At 28.8% G+C, this 17854-nt stretch overlaps 1 protein-coding gene across 4 annotated transcripts in view; it reads right to left on the bottom strand.

Annotated features, from left to right (window-relative positions):
- The window catches only part of LOC109604799 (uncharacterized), a 47271-nt gene extending 30815 nt beyond the window's left edge, over positions 1-16456 (bottom strand). For all 4 annotated transcript variants that reach the window (XM_049962336.1, XM_049962337.1, XM_049962339.1 and 1 more), the window contains exons 1-2: positions 16375-16456; positions 9259-9332 (exon numbers count right to left, since the gene is read on the bottom strand). In XM_049962336.1, coding sequence (XP_049818293.1) covers positions 9259-9332; positions 16375-16392 — 92 coding nt within the window. In that variant the 5' untranslated portion in view covers positions 16393-16456. The remainder of the gene's footprint in view (positions 1-9258; positions 9333-16374) is intronic.
- Between the last annotated feature and the right edge of the window lie 1398 nt (positions 16457-17854).

The following is a 17854-nucleotide window of genomic DNA, read 5'->3' as shown; positions in this document are numbered from 1 at the left end:
CATCCAGATTGAGCATAGAAGAATTTTATATTAAATAATTAATTAACAAACATTACGTGTGCATTCAAAGAATATTTTTGAATTTTGTTTACCGCAGTTTTAAAACTCTCAAAACATAATCTCATATTTAAAAACGGTATTATGTGTAATGTCTCCTCAAGAAATTATTGGTTCATTATTTTTTACCAGTACTTAACTGTTAATAGTGAACAGTAACAATTATGTATTATCTGTTTGCTTATGTTAAACGATTTCTTTCGATCAAAGATTTAACAAATCAAAGAGATGATGACAAAATTTGATCTCAACAAGATTGGATAACAAAATTTCAAAAATATGGTATGGTTACCCACCCCCTTACTTAACTCCTCTGGCTTTTTATATTAGCAAAAGCATTGTGAAGATTTTTTATCTTAGGACGATTTCTCTTAGAATTCTAAAATGATTAAACAATAATCACAATGTTTTTTTAAAAACCTTAAATGTGAACTGTTTTCAACTTCACACTGCAATTGACTATTCGATAGATTTCATCGGGTTTTCACTATTTTTGAATAAAAAATGTCTATCAATTTCTGGCTTGCATAAATAAACCAGGCAATAATTGTACAGACACTTATAGTTTTAGATTGGTTGTTTAGAATTTTGTATATTTTTTATATATTAACATGTGCATATCAACATGCACATCTCTCATCAAATCACTCATCTTGCACAATGAGATGAATGAAACTATAACTATCAACAATTGTTACATATTATCACTAATGTCATTTTAATTTTCACTATAAATTTTAGTAACTTAAAGATTTTAAAACAATGCTTTCTGTCGAGTTTTGTTATATTTGAAGAATAGTCGGCTAATGCATAGATTTTGAAGTTATTTTGTTTGCCCAAAACGTTTTTCCTTGATCACATATATGTTTTTGCATATTAAATAATAGAGAATGCTCTATAAGATCAAGAATAATTGCCAGAAGATTTTTTAAACCGTGTACCATGTTTTCGATTAAGATTTCACAATGAAGGAAAACAGGTAAATTAATTTGGCAACAGTGTTAATAAGGGTAGAAAAGAGACGTTTTGTTCCATAAGGTTTAAGTCACCACCTACTTTATTCCTTCCAGATGTCAAGTTTGTAAAAAGTCTGATTTCTAATTGTTTCGTCAGATATTACAGAAATTCTTGAAAACCCCAAACCGAGTTAATAATAATTCTGTTTACCAAAATATTTAATTTATTTAATATTTAATTTATTATGACAATTTAACTAATAATAAAAAGTCGAAAAAGCGATTACAATGTAGAACTGAGTTTAAGTTCAATATTTTTCTAACCAGTGCCGTGAGTTATGTGTATTATTAATATTTACGTTAGATATAGTTTGTATATTAGTTAGGCACTAATCTTATCCCTAAGTGACAAGCTTGGAATGATATTTCACAAGTTAAATGTATTAGTGTTTATATTAGTGTTTATGTTAGATATAGTTTTGTATATAGTTAGTTATCTTATCTCTTCGTGGTTTAGGCATGGGAATGTTTTCGTCCACTTATTAAGAGTATCCCTTAATGGGGTTAACGTAAACATTCCCTATTTTAAATAGGCCCATCCAAGGGGGTGGTTGGCAGTCTAGCAGAAATTATTGTACATAAAGCATCTATATTGAACAGTGTAAATTGTAGAAAATAAAGTTTTATCTAAACTGTTAAATATACTTATTTAACTCACAGAAAACTTTGAATGAAGTGTGAAAAAGGTTGTCGATGTTGTGTTAAATTTAGAGGTGATTGGTGATGATGTTCCAGAATTATTGATTGAATTCGCACAATCAAGAGCTGACAGTTGATGAGCTTATAAAATGCGTGAGCATGGGCAAGTTACTGAACAAACTGATTCTTTAGACCCAGCTGAATCAGAAAAGTGACAATTGCAAACTTAACCGAAGGTCTCAGTTCAATTGAAAAAGGGTTACAAATTTTAGGAAAAATAGATTCCAATGAAGGACGCATTTTTACCACAAAACGGGAAAATACCGTGGTCAAGATAAACCATCCCGCGATACTCGGATACTTATTTGAGAAATAAACGACATGTTTTATATACAATGCAGCATTCAACATTTTATCATATTCAACTGTTATTGAGAATACTTACAATTAATATTAATATATATTAATAATAAGTAATATATCTTTTTTTATTATTGTTCATACAATCACCGAAGATATTAAAATACTTGAAATTTATAATAATATTTGGTATGAAATAATGTTATAGAAAAAACAGTAAAATATCACTTGATGTTAGATAATATTTAATATTAGGTTCAAACAAATGACAGGTAAAATGTTACTGCAAAGTACACAATAAAAAACCTTTAATTTTGTTGCCACTTTTTACACAACAAGTTCATTAATTAATACTGACTAATCTGTCATATATCACTTAATCAAATTAGACCTAAATGTTAAAGTGACCAACTGTACTCATTTACTGAGTTTTGTACTCTTTTTCGCAAACCGTACTTTTTTCAAATCCTGTACTCTGAAAGTACTCATTTGTATAATTTTATACCCATTTGTATTTCTAAAACATTTTTTTAGATTATAAAATAGGTAACATCTGTAAAATAATAAACACTTTACCCAGAAAATACCTTAGCAAAGTTTCTTGTTTATCGTCATTTTTTAGTTAGATAAATTACTTTCTGTTTATTTATAAACTTAGTATTATTGTTCAGAAATAATTATTTAAAGTGGAAATAAATATTTTAATAATTTATCTTACTTTTTGTCATTCTTATTAATTAAAGGAGTTTTATTGACGTTGGTTATTATAAGTAGTTAAATATTGAGAACACTTATATTTTTCACTGATTTGATTGTCCTAATATATAATGGTTGTTATAACATGCAATTATTTGTTAAAGTTTATGCACAAATTTAGTTTGTACATAGATTGATTGAACTGTTTATAGATTAAACCATTAGATATAAAAAAAGCTATTTCGTACCTCTAACCTAACCTAATGTGGTTAAAATAATTAACAAATTAGCTAGATAATTTAAGCATTATGTAAGACAGTGTGTATGAAAAACATCAACAAAATAATATATACTATAAAATTTATAACCCAATCACCGAAGATATTAAAATACTTGAAATTTATAATAATATTTGGTATGAAATAATGTTATAGAAAAAACAGTAAAATATCACTTGATGTTAGATAATATTTAATATTAGGTTCAAACAAATGACAGGTAAAATGTTACTGCAAAGTACACAATAAAAAACCTTTAATTTTGTTGCCACTTTTTACACAACAAGTTCATTAATTAATACTGACTAATCTGTCATATATCACTTAATCAAATTAGACCTAAATGTTAAAGTGACCAACTGTACTCATTTACTGAGTTTTGTACTCTTTTTCGCAAACCGTACTTTTTTCAAATCCTGTACTCTGAAAGTACTCATTTGTATAATTTTATACCCATTTGTATTTCTAAAACATTTTTTTAGATTATAAAATAGGTAACATCTGTAAAATAATAAACACTTTACCCAGAAAATACCTTAGCAAAGTTTCTTGTTTATCGTCATTTTTTAGTTAGATAAATTACTTTCTGTTTATTTATAAACTTAGTATTATTGTTCAGAAATAATTATTTAAAGTGGAAATAAATATTTTAATAATTTATCTTACTTTTTGTCATTCTTATTAATTAAAGGAGTTTTATTGACGTTGGTTATTATAAGTAGTTAAATATTGAGAACACTTATATTTTTCACTGATTTGATTGTCCTAATATATAATGGTTGTTATAACATGCAATTATTTGTTAAAGTTTATGCACAAATTTAGTTTGTACATAGATTGATTGAACTGTTTATAGATTAAACCATTAGATATAAAAAAAGCTATTTCGTACCTCTAACCTAACCTAATGTGGTTAAAATAATTAACAAATTAGCTAGATAATTTAAGCATTATGTAAGATAGTGTGTATGAAAAACATCAACAAAATAATATATACTATAAAATTTATAACCCAATCACCGAAGATATTAAAATACTTGAAATTTATAATAATATTTGGTATGAAATAATGTTATAGAAAAAACAGTAAAATATCACTTGATGTTAGATAATATTTAATATTAGATTCAAACAAATGACAGGTAAAATGTTACAGCAAAGTACACAATAAAAAACCTTTAATTTTGTTGCCACTTTTTACACAACAAGTTCATTAATTAATTCTGACTAATCTGTCATATATCACTTAATCAAATTAGACCTAAATGTTAAAGTGACCAACTGTACTCATTTACTGAGTTTTGTACTCTTTTTCGCAAACCGTACTCTTTTCAAATCCTGTAGACTGAAAGTACTCATTTGTATAATTTTATACCCATTTGTATTTCTAAAATATTTTTTTAGATTATTTTATTTCAATTTTATTAATTAAATATATCCATTCAATTTTATTAATTAAATAATAAAATTGAATGGAAAGAAGTTTCTTCAGCAGCCGAATTTGTAATGAAGGAAATAAAATATATTGTTATTAATGACAATTTTCTCTTTGAAGAAATTCGAAGAATAAATTTATGAAAATGAAGAAAAATTGAAGAAATGGAACGATGAGAAAATAGAACTTGACAAAAGATGGGTAGAAATCTTTCGGCAGTTTAGAGTAGAACATATCCCACATGAAAATTTAAAAGTTTTAATAGAAATTTCCTTATGTTGTCTGGGCACTAATGCTGCTGTTGAAAGGGTATTTTCACTAGGTAATGATTATTGGAGCAGTGAGGAGTCGCAACTTTCTGTAAAAACATTATCTGCCGTCTTAATAGTCAAATTTAATATGCAAAATGAAAGTTGTTCGGATGTGGCTACATTATTAGACGAACATCCTCATCTTGCAAAAAAATCCACTCCGAAGAAAAATATGTTTTTAAAAGAAAATAAAGTTTTTATCGTTTTTTATTATTTTTTTTTTTTTTCACCTATGAAATACTTGCAAAGTGTACTCTTTTTGAACAAAAAATAATCGGTCACCTTATAAATCTTCATGTAAATGTTTTTTACTTTATAATCGATAACTGTTGTTTATTGTAGTAATTCACTCAGGAAAGAATCTGATTAATAATGACACCCATCTATATATATATATATATATATATATATATATATATATATATATTCATGGCAAATCTTTGAATATTATTTCTACGGCGAGTCAACCACTAGAGTCCCGGGCCGCGGGCTAGGGCAAAAAAAAATGATATTTCATTAGTTGTTGTGTATTTAAATCCAAAGTCCTTTTCGTGTAATAAATATTATTTAATAAATTTCACACATATATAAAACTTACCAGTAATTATAATCAATTATAGATTTTCAACAGATATTAGAATTGTTTGTTTTGAATATAGAATATTTTTAGGCTAAGCGTTAATCGTTGGCCTTATGACACCGCGTAGATGAAATATACGAATACATAGAGTAGGAGCTAACAATGCGCTTGTGTTGTTCTCGATAATTTTGTGGCATACATCGAGAACAATTTGATCGTCTGTGTGTATATGTATATACTGTATTATTTTTGGAAGAACTGTAAGAAATATTTATGTTTGTTCAAAATTAGAAAGAATCATTCATTTTTTCTTATTTAGTGTGTAAAATATTATACCTATAAATTAAAAATATTATAATCAAACTTATAACAAATTATTATTTTTTACAAATATTTATTTTTTATTACTATTCATATGTCCCATATGTAAAATAGGATTTTTGTTAAAAAAATATGAAATCTTCATTTATTATAACAGTGTGGAAGCAAGTTACCCACATATAATTTGTATTGTTTTGATTTTGACAAACTTTTTTTTTCAATTATAATGATTATAATGATACTTTAAATGCTATACATATACTAATTCTTAATTCCCAAATTTTATTTACTAACATCAATTCACCGTTCAATTCAGTGCATTTAAAATATATTTTTCGGCAGTTCATGGTTCTTTATATTTGTTTGTTATGAGTGTGACGCGGAAATTCCATATGATTCATTAATTCTACCACGAATTTACGAATATTTGCGTTTTAAGAGTATTATAATATAGTATAATTAGAGAGTATACCTAGTAGAGTTTTATTAGCATAATATTCCAATATTGTTGAAAATATAAGTTAATTTGAGCTATTTTTGACAGTTTAAACTATAGACTACTTAATCACAAAAAAATAAATTTATAAAAATTTCATACGAAGAATATTTGATTTTTTTTCTACAGAATTATCAATATACATAATTTTTTATGAAATTTAGTATATACCCAGGAGGTGTTTAATCCAGTGGAATAGTTAAATTTGCTCTAAAAATAGTAATATTGATTGTATTATGTATTACATATATTATAGGTTTCAAAATAAATCATACATGCCTGATAAATAAATACACATTTAGGACTTTCGTACGTGTTACACATATATTATACATATACATATGTATATACTTTGGTTCAGTCCAGGGTGAAAATTATGTGTAATTTTTACTTGATAACTTGAAGTCTTTATAACCCGATTTTTTTTCCTGGCAAATTATGGTTCGACTGTATGTGTACATATACGAAATATGCAAAGAAGCGGTTCTTGACGTATAAAAATATATTTCTATTTCCTTTTTTCATTCTTAAAGATTATTTTTTTCTTTTGTGCAATTTCTTCGCACGCATACTGTGTTTTCATTTAATTATGTTGTGAATGCTTATTTCCACGATTCATATTTTTCGTATATATTATAATATAATAATTTCAATAATATATACTTTCAACTTTCTCCAAACGGTTTTTAGTAATTAACCCGTCCCAATTTGCGAACACTAGTTTGCGCGCTTTCTTCGATGCGACGCGAAGAAAACGCGAACGGGTGGATCGTTGCAAATCATGCGCCAAACCATAAATAAAGCCGACATCCCACGGCGCGGGACTCGGCGAACCTGGCTCGTGACTTGGCAATCCACGAGTCGTGGGAATGGGGAAAGACGAGCCGAGCCGAGCCTAGTCTAGACGAGCCGAGCCGAGCCGAGCCTAACCTAGACGAGCCGAGCCGAGCCGAGCCTAGCCTAGACGAGCCGCGCCGTTGGATGCCCGCTTAAAAAGGTGTGCGAACGTGTTTATGTCAATATTCCAACAAATATTAAATATACAGTGTCGTGGTCACAGAAATAGTACACTTTCACTATTTAATTAACAACAAAAATAAAATTTACTAGTATATGCATTTTATTGGTATAGTTTTTACTAGATTGTGAGGATTATTTACTCAAAAATAAAATGTAGCATAAATAGCAGAATTATAACTATACTCAGTGACAAAGAAATTGCCACATAAATAATATAGCAAGAAGTAAATGATTAAAATTTGGAAATAAAATGTCAAACATTTTAGATTTTTTTAAATAATTTAGTTAATAATGTGTTTGACTATCGAGGTTATACTGGAGGCTGGGGTAAATTTCCTAGCTTTCTACTCATCATATCCCAAACATGTTCTATGATTGAAAGATCGGGGGATCTGGCTAGCCATGGCATCAGATTCACATGGGTCTCAAAAAAGTTGAAACCAACTCTGGCAACATGGGGCAGAACATTATATTACTGAAAGACTAAATACTAGTTCCATGAGCAATCGCACCCCATACCATAATGCCCACTGATCGGTGTACTATCGCGTTCATAAATGGTCTGCCACTTCAATGACATCAGGCCGTAAACGGTCACATTCTGTATTACCGTGCACTGCCGTCTCGGCCTGACGTCAATGAAGTGGCAGACCACTTATGAACGCGATAGTACGTGTCGCTCAATATCTACACCACTGTAGTCGTTGCCTTCGATACTCAGCGGTCAGAGATAGCATAAGATGGGACCGATAATGCTGCAGTCCAAATAACATTATACGGTGGTAAACCATTGGGACACTTATCAGCCAAAGATCTAGTTGTCGAAAATCGGTCTCTGGATGCCGTAAGTCTTAGTCGTCGATCTTGAACCATATCTATGCTCCTTCGACGTCCGGTGCCTATTCTTCTCCGATTTTGGACATTGGCGCTGTAGGCATTTTAATATGACTAAACATCGATATTGGATACAATGTGAGAAAACCTATACCAAACATTACCAAATTTTAATCGTTTACTCCTTGCTATAACAATATAACATATGATTTACCAAAAGAAAAATTATATTTCAACACCTCCTTCTTGGTGTCGCAATTTCTTTGCCAGTGAGTATATTTTTTTCCTGTTTTATATTGGCCTGTTCAAAGCTCAGATATAGTACCCAGTTTAGATTAGTAGGTGTAAAATAATAAAATATTAATTTTTTCATAATTTTAAAATACAATATTTTTAAAGTGTGCTATTAATGTGTCACAATATTTTTAAATTTAGTTTAATTTTTTAATAGTGTTTAAATAAATCTATTTTATTTTGTAAAATTTACAAAATAGGATAAAACATAACATGTGCTTATATTTTTCCAATTCATTTTAATTAATTTAGATATTATAATGTAAAATGTGCTATTTATATGTCCACGACTGTTTTCATAATATTTTAGACTATACAACATCCATTTAAAGTTTGTGACATAATTTTTGCGGGATGGCTTTTAAAACAAAATTATAAAAAATGTTTAATAGAAGCATTTCTTAAAATCATTTCCAACTGGAAAACAATAAAGTTACTCCGCATATTTAAGAAAATTACTTCCAACCGTTCCTTGATCATATATTGTACGAAACAAACAACCGCTAAATAAATCCTAACCTCCAAAAAAATGTAAACATGTAAACTCACCTCCTTGTTCGCATTTTTACGTACACACCCAGATTTTATTTCAGCTATCTAATGGGGTTTACAACATTTATAACAAAATATTCGTATGATAAATTAATAAAACTTCCTTCCACCTGTAAGACAACCGCCACCTGACGCACCTGTGACTTCAATGCATGACTATCTTTTCAGCACCATTTTTCAGGTAAATCACAGAAACACCAAAAGACACACAAACAGAAACTCAACAGCAATTTAACTTCATAAAATAATTGCCATCAAAAATTAGACGAATAATACTCTAATCTGCGGTGGTAATTTCGTTTTGTTTATTGCCATACAATAAAAATCCGTATGAAACGGTTAAGAAAGTTTGAATGAACATTTACTTACCAGTGATTAAAATTTGGCGCGAATTGTTGATTAATTGGAGGTTGAAAATAATTTCCATCGATGTAATTTAGTAACTGAAATGAAAACAAATGGGTATATTATCATTATAATTAATAATATTATTTAATATTATCCATTAATTACTACGATAAATAAGTTTACATGTTTACAAACGTACGTTTAGCGTATTATTAAGTAATATGTATTATATACATACAGACTATGCAATGCTTAATAAAACTAACCTCTTTATTTAAGTAATGACACTGCAAACACACATTTAAATTAAAAACGCAGTTCCAGACAAATTATAGAATTATCATTAAAAACTGCAAAACTATATTAAGATAAAAAGATTCAAGTTATGTTAAACTTATTTTATTATATATACAACAATACAAAGAAATAATAAAAAGCTTTAATATTTATTTTGAGAAGCACACGTTTGGCATATTATTACTAAAATTTAATCAAATATTGATATTATTTAAAAATATATTTTTTTGAGACTGGGAAAAAATAATATTTTATTATTTATTTTAAATAAAAAATATAAACACAATTATTTAATTTAATATTTTGTTATATCAGAGAGTTTCTAACATTGCTTGGCATTCTCTTGACATGGAAGCAACAAGTTTTTGTATTGTTTCCTGTAGAATTTTAGCCCATTCTGTTTAGGTGATGTCAAACAGTTCTTTTCGTGGATGATGTTGCGAGTGTGAAAAAACGAACTACTAAATTTTTGGCACCATAACGACCAGCCTAGTTTAATTCTTCGATATTTTAGAACGTTTTCCATTGTTTTTCCAAGGTTTTTGGAGGATTTATCTGTTTTGAATCGATGTGCAACAAGGTAGGTATCAGTACTATTGCAATATTTTACCACATACTTGTTGTAGTAGTGTAAAACTAACGAATTTTAAATTGCATTTTCGGAGAATAATTTAGTAGGTTAGAACTGTTGTTTCTTTTGCAAAATATGTCTATTAGGGCGAAAAGTCGGAGCATAATGGGATAGTATCCCGTTTTGCCCCATATGTGTATGGGGCCACTTTTGAGTCAACCCAACAAATATCGTCCACTCTGTTGGAACACCAATCATCGAATCTCTACCATCTGAAGCACAAAAAGATATTTCTGCTGATCCGATCCTGTAGATGCGGAACAAATGAGCCTCAGCCAGAAACCTGACAATAAAAGTCCTGAAAAAAAAGCCGGAAAAAAAGAATACAAACAAAAGACGCAAAAAAGAAAGTGACAAGGATACTAGTTGATCTCAAGACGATGACAATGAGTGTCCTTGTATATATTCGGGGTACTTATATTCACAGTCCACTGAAGAATGGGTTATTTGTAACATGTGCCATGGCTGGGCCCATAATTCCTGAGCAAGTGTAACATAGACGATAACGATGAAGAGGCACATATATGTGAACGTTGTCCCGATCATGAGGCAAGACGGGATATTTGACATGTGTCATTTAGTTCCTATTTGCCAAAAAAATATGTGATTTAGCACCATAAAAGATTATAATTATGTTAATTAAAATTATAATTGTTGCTTTTGTTGTAAGAGATTTTTAATAAACAGTTTGATTTTCATATTATGACGTTTGTTCTATTAAGTATCCCATCTTACCCCGGACTTCCCTATTCAATTCGATATATGGTTTAGTTTATTAAATTCTGTGGATTATTGTCAAAATAAGCGCAAAACGAATTATTTACTTTAAATTTCGATAATAAATGATGTATTTATTCTTAGGATGTAAAATAGTAAGTAATTTAGGTAATTTTGAATTTGGTGGTATTGCAGTTTGCGGATATATGGTAAATCGGAATGTATGTACATACATATATATCGTGCAAGATAATCCAAATCAACCTCTAGAACATGTCCGATGTCTGAATCATCAATAACTTGTAAAACATCGAAATCATTTGTAACATCAACCCATTCAAAGTTTCTACTGGATAAAGGCTGACCTTGCCTATCCCTATAAATTATTAACATCAAAGTACATTAAAAATTAACTTGGATTTTCTGGATAGTAATCGTCCTTTATATACTTATTATTGGCAGTCACACATCTATGAGAACATTGACTGAGTCCGCCTTTCTGTTTTTCCAAAAACAATACTATATAGACATCTTGAATTAATTCAAACGTGCATCGAGTATAATATAAGAAGACGTCTCAAAAATATCCTGACAATGTATAATTCTGTGCAGTATCTAATTTATAACTTTTATGGCATTTATTAGGAAATTCCTTAAATACATCCGTTAATAATAATACATCAGTATTAATTAAAGTAAAATAGTAAATAGTAAATTACACACAGTCGGTGTCTAGGGAACATCCAGAAAAATCGAATTAAACTTAATTAAAAAATAATTTAATTTATAAATTATAGAATAACACTAAATATAAAAGAACACATTGTATAACACATTTTTGAATCCAAATATTTTTTTAGTATTTATCATATTCCTGGGCACCCGTTAAACGATACAATTTAGTATATCTTGTGTTATCCATCCAATATTATCAAATTTTTATAAAAATATTTTTATTATTATGGAAAGGCAAGATAAGTGACAAACAAAAATTAAGAACATTTGGGATGATAGAGGGTGGGTCATCACAACGAGAAGTGGTTCGTCAAATGGACACATCTGTCAGTGTTATAAGCAGATAGTAGAGACATTACAATGAATAAAACGACGTAAAAGAAAGACATCTTGACCGCAGTAGGGTAACTGCAACTACCCCTAGCTCGGAGTCACCCGGAAATAACAAGTCCCGAGTTAATACTAAAGCTTCTTAGAATCCACTATGTGATTGTGTCAGTTCAAGCCGTCAGAAACCATGTCTGAGAGCAAGGTATATTTCAGATATGACCTTTAAGGGTACCCCGATTGCTCCCTGGAAATCGCGGTACTCGTTAAGCTTGGGCACAAAAACATCTTAATTGGACTCCTGATGATTGGAGCCTTATTTTCTTTTCTGATGAGTCAAGATTTTGCTACCACCCAGATTCTGGAAGGTTATGTATCTGAAGAGGACCTGGAAACTAATCACATTGTAGGCCATATTTAACTAATATGAGCTCAAATTCCATTTTTCAGCAGGATAACGATAGACCACATACTGCGAAGCATTCGAAGAGAATGAAATAAGCATTTTACTTTGGCTAGCAAACTCCCCTGAGCTTAGTCCATTAGAAAAAGTATGGAATCTTATGAATCATCAAAACCATTATGGAGACCACAAGCAAATAATTTTGGCGAAACAGGGTGTGTGGCGAAATTTGGATCGAAACGTACCCGAGAATTTGATATTGAATACGTAAAATCGATGCAGGGCGGTCAGTCCGGATATTAGTTTTTAATAAAATAAATAATATGGCATAATTATTATCATACACATAATAATAAATATTTGGGTATTTGGAGGGTGTTTCTATTTTAATTTTTGACGGGGTTGTAATCATTTTACAATATATTTTTTATTTAATTAGTAAAAAACACTTGTTTTTATTAATCCATTGTATTTTCATATTAATTTTTGGTTTTATTGCAATAATTTAAAAATATTAAGGTGTTCCCTGGTCACTGTGTTTTTTTATTATAGTGTCCATCGAAACCCGACAAGTTCTGAAAAACAACTGAAATCTCAAAATCTGTTTTATAATTTACATTACAATGTTGGTGGGCAAAACGTTGAAGATTTCAGTACAATAACAATCATATCAAACAACAATTTCATTATTTTTTAACGAAATGTGAGAAATGTTACAAAAAAATGGTAAATTTAAATCGTTTAGTTTGAATATTATAGACTAAATATGAATAATTTTTGTTTTACGCATTGAGAATTGATTTTACACACCAATGTTATTTATTCTGACATTTTATATATTTCACATTGCAAATATACATACAAATTAATGGCACATTCTCGGCACAAATATCAACATATATTTGTAGGGCCCATGCCCCACGGAAATTCCTCGAATTGTGTTTTGCTGGGTTCTTTAGCGTTTGTTAGATTTTATGATGTTTTGAACTTTGTATTCCGGGAAGCCTCGCCAGATGTGGAGTACCGAGAGGACTTGCCAGATGTGGAAAGTGCTTTCCTTTGAGGCACACATTTGAGACGTTAGAAAGTGCGTGTTTCACGAAGGCCCACCAGATGTGGAAGTGCCTGGACACCCTTTAAATAGCCTTAGCGCCCTGACTCGCTCTCTCAGTCTGTCATCCGCCTCAATCACGGCCCAGTCAACTCTCGTCCGTACTCCTCCATTTGGATCAGCTTCCATTTCAATCCACAGTGATTAATAAACCTATCAAACTCAAGTGCATTTCTGTTGTGTATCACCCGTGTTCGTACACCTATCATTTACTCCAGCAGACAGTATAAATAGGTGTTCAATCCACAAGAGAACGCCAAATATTTAAAAAACGGAACTATAATTTATAATATAATATATATATATATATATATATTTTTTCTTGGAAAAAAGTTTTCCATATTATTGCAAGCAAGTATGTTTATATATATATATATATATATATATATATATATATAGCGACGTAGGTGGTTAGTATGAGGTTCAATATTTTAAATTTATTTTATTTTTAATTTATTTAATAGAAATAAACAACATTTTGTAGAAATGAAAATATTTTAATCGGTTCATTCTTAATTTATCTATTGTTTAGGACCATCAAACGCCTCAAAGAAATTTTCTTCTAAAATGATTTTGAAGAATAATGAGATTAATTCAATTATTTTAAGCATGCCAAGAAGGGCGGAAGCTGATCGTAGAGCAGGGAGGGACCGATTATTGATTGGAAAAATGTAATTTATTAATTTCCAAAGGAACTTGGTGATATTAGTTTCATTTCTAATTTAAAAGTTCTATTGTTGATAGAATTTTGTTTAATTTATGTAGAATATTACATTCTTTATTAAAACTTTCTGGTATATAATGTTGGTATTGTAAATTTGAAATAAAAAATTATCTTATCAAATTATCTTTTAAAGATTATTTTTGTGCTGAAGTGACTTTTATCTAACCAAAACAAAGTGGTAGCAAAAAGTTTTAATCCAAAAGGCCTATCATTTATATTTTGGCTGTAAACTGAGAAGGTAGAATAAAACTGTTAAAGAGAGAATATTTGTTTCCCGGTTAGGAGATGCGCAATTTGATTTCATACCTGGAGCCAACCAAATAGACGCTTGGAATTGATTGGAAACAATCAAATAGAAAATAGATCTCAAATTTTGTTTAATCCAAACTTATATAGGGTGTAATATGTAGTTGAAAATTCATTTTCTAGATTTTTATCAAGATTACTTTTTGAAAAATTGTGAAAAAGGTGACGAGCCCATCCGCCAGGATATATCAAAGATGGAAAGAAGGTATCATAGAAAATGGAAATGTGAGATGTTAAACGACTACTGCCGGACTATTATACTAAAATAAACTAATACAATTATAAAAATGTGTTATTTAGCAGTTTCTGATGAACTAACAATTTTTATTTATATTTTTTATTTTTTATATATCATTTATTAAAATTTTGTAATAAATAATTCAAATTATTTTTGCCAACCTACTAAAATTTTTAATTGGTATGTTTTAGTTATCTATTTTGGCGTACTTGAATAAACAGAGAAAATGTATTTGTCGAGCGAAATATTTTCTACTATTATTGGTTAGTTATCGTTATTACTTATAATTAACAACAGTAAATGGACATTTCACACTGTTTTACTTTTGTGTATTTGACATGTTATTCTAATCTAGTAATATATGATAGCCGGTTCTGGAAGTTCACAATCAGGGTGACTCAAATAAATATTAATATTTCAACTAGATATTTTCTATTTAAATTTATCTAACAAATTGGCGAATTCAACAAATCAAATCTATCAAAGTTCTTTAAGGAATAATATGTGAACATATTATGAGTATATGCGAGAACTTTTCTAATGGTAAAATTATCATTTTATACACATCTGAATCCTTCTGAATCCCTTGGTGTGGTATAAATACCACAGAAATAATAATTTATATGTAGTGTAGATGCAATAAATTATTAATATAGATGTGAATGCAATTTAAAAGGTAGAATTCCATAACTTAATATATCCTTCAATTTAATTAAGGTCACAATAAATTAGAGTGCATAAAGTGAAATTATTTCTTTGTACATTAAAAAATCTCTTACCATTGCTTAAAATACTGCTCACACTGATTGTGACCTCGATTCCAGAACAAGCTACGTTTTGCAGATACAAATACAAATCAGACAACAGAAACATTCTTAACAAAAAAAAAAAACAAACATTATATTCAAATTATTTTAAATAATTTCCTGGAAAAACTATAACACTGTGTTTTTTATATACAAATATATAGTGGTTAATTTATTTTACAATTCCTTTTAATGAAGTGATTATCAAGAGTTGTCGTTTGTATTTTCATAAAAAAAAAAACTAAATGATAAATGATAAAATTCATTTAAAAACAGGTTAAAAAATAGTAATTACCTATTCATATTCAACAAATATTGGTCTTAAAACTATAACATATTTCCAAATTTAGAAATTATTGGGTTAAACTAGGTCACAAGAGCTTTTGCATTTAAAATAATAAATTAAATGAAATTGAAAATAATTTTTATGATCCAACAGGACTAAGAATTTCTTGGCTCATGTGTAAAAGTATATTTTTTTTATGATATAACTTCCCATTTTCCCGAGACTACTGAAGTTTAATGTAATTCTGAAGCTCTGTCTCCCAGATGTCTAAGAAATTAACAAAAAAGCCATAAAATCTGATCTGACAACATCTGATTTAATAGGGTTCCCATCTCTTAAATTTACAAAACCGAGCCTAAGTCAGTTTCGACCGATCCTATGACGATATATATATACTAGAATGTCGGTTGATAACTAAAGTGCATAGTTATCAACCGACCAACTTCAGCAATACAAAATCTGTTAAAGTTTATAAGCTACCAAATTAAATTACTTCATACTAATAGTATACAATGCAAAATTGAAATAATCAAATTTTAGAATGGATGTAACTCACCGGCCTAATTTCATGCATATTTGCGGTTCATTGCTGCACATACTAAACAGAACGAGCTACACTGCAGATTTCTCGAGTATCGAACAAAAATAAATTCTTTTTGTATTATTTTTTATTTGACAAACAATTATTTTTTAGCGATTTATCTTCGTACATTTTATGTACAGAACGGGTTCAAGAGAATTTGCTTTGCCATTAAGTACACTGTTGTAGAATTATGCTAAAACTATATCCAATCATCTTACCATATAGTTTTTGAATGGACGCGGTCCAGGCATCCGCCAAGAGGGATCAAACTACAAGAAGTAACCATTTTCCAAAATTATTGCATCGGATAATTTTTAATGGCACATTTAAAATTGATAAACAGGATAAGACTACAAAAAAATAACTAATTTGAATTCGTTAATTTTTCGTTACACACGCCAAGAATAAAGTAATTTTTATCGAAACAACATATATTCTTACCCTGTACATTATTTCAGGCACACTTTAATCATGTATAGATCGATACATCATAGAAGACAGTTCCCGCACGTGTTTCACAAAGCACTTACATACATTACGTACGTAATGTGGTTAAGGCCCTACACCACACTAACCATTTGTTTGTTTATAACTAATGGTTGTGATAACAGTACATAGTTGCGGAAATTGGTTTATATCAAAGATAATAAGAAATATATAGATTATGATTGACATAAATTATTTCTTCTTATTTATGATTTTCTTCACATGTTTCAAAGTTTTGTGAACATAATTAAAAATAATGTAATATCTTACAGCCTTATTAGTGAATTTAATCATTTAAGTTTTTATTTGGATAATGTAACATATTTTATTTTAAATTAAAAAGATATATATCTGTATTCTTTAATTTAAAACTTAAACTCTATTTATAATATTAAAGTAAATCAAGTAACTAATATTGTTTGTATTCCCTAATCTTAGGATTTTAACCTTATTTATAATATTTATGTAATATAATAATATTAATTAATAATACTTGTAACCAAACAAAAGTTACCTAAATACTATTATTTATAAACTTTTATAAAGAAGCACTATCATATTAAATATTACATTACATTAAAATGTCAGCAATTTACAATGAAATACATATCTATTTTATATTCATCAAAACAATTAATTGCTCAATTAATGTATTTTAGTGTCAACAGTCGTATAATAATTGTAATGTATAGTAAATTAAGATAAGTGTCTAAAATCAAACTATAATATTTACACTGAACAAGGGACTCTTTCTTTACTAAATATTTATAATATTTTTTTATAAATATTTCATAAAAATTAATTCACTTAATTGTAGTAATGACAAACAAAATAAACAATAAATTAATGTAAGGTAATAACTATTTACCGTACTACATGAAGTATAATCTGATTCCATTTCTGTGACCCAGTATCCTTCCTCTCCTTTTGCCCCTTCTTTAAACATTTCGTGGTAGAAGCTTATAAC

This window comes from Aethina tumida, chromosome 1 (genome assembly GCF_024364675.1).
Source record: "Aethina tumida isolate Nest 87 chromosome 1, icAetTumi1.1, whole genome shotgun sequence".
Lineage (NCBI taxonomy): Eukaryota > Metazoa > Arthropoda > Insecta > Coleoptera > Nitidulidae > Aethina > Aethina tumida.
Note: the sequence above shows the minus strand (reverse complement) of the source record. Positions and strands in the feature narration are given on the sequence as shown.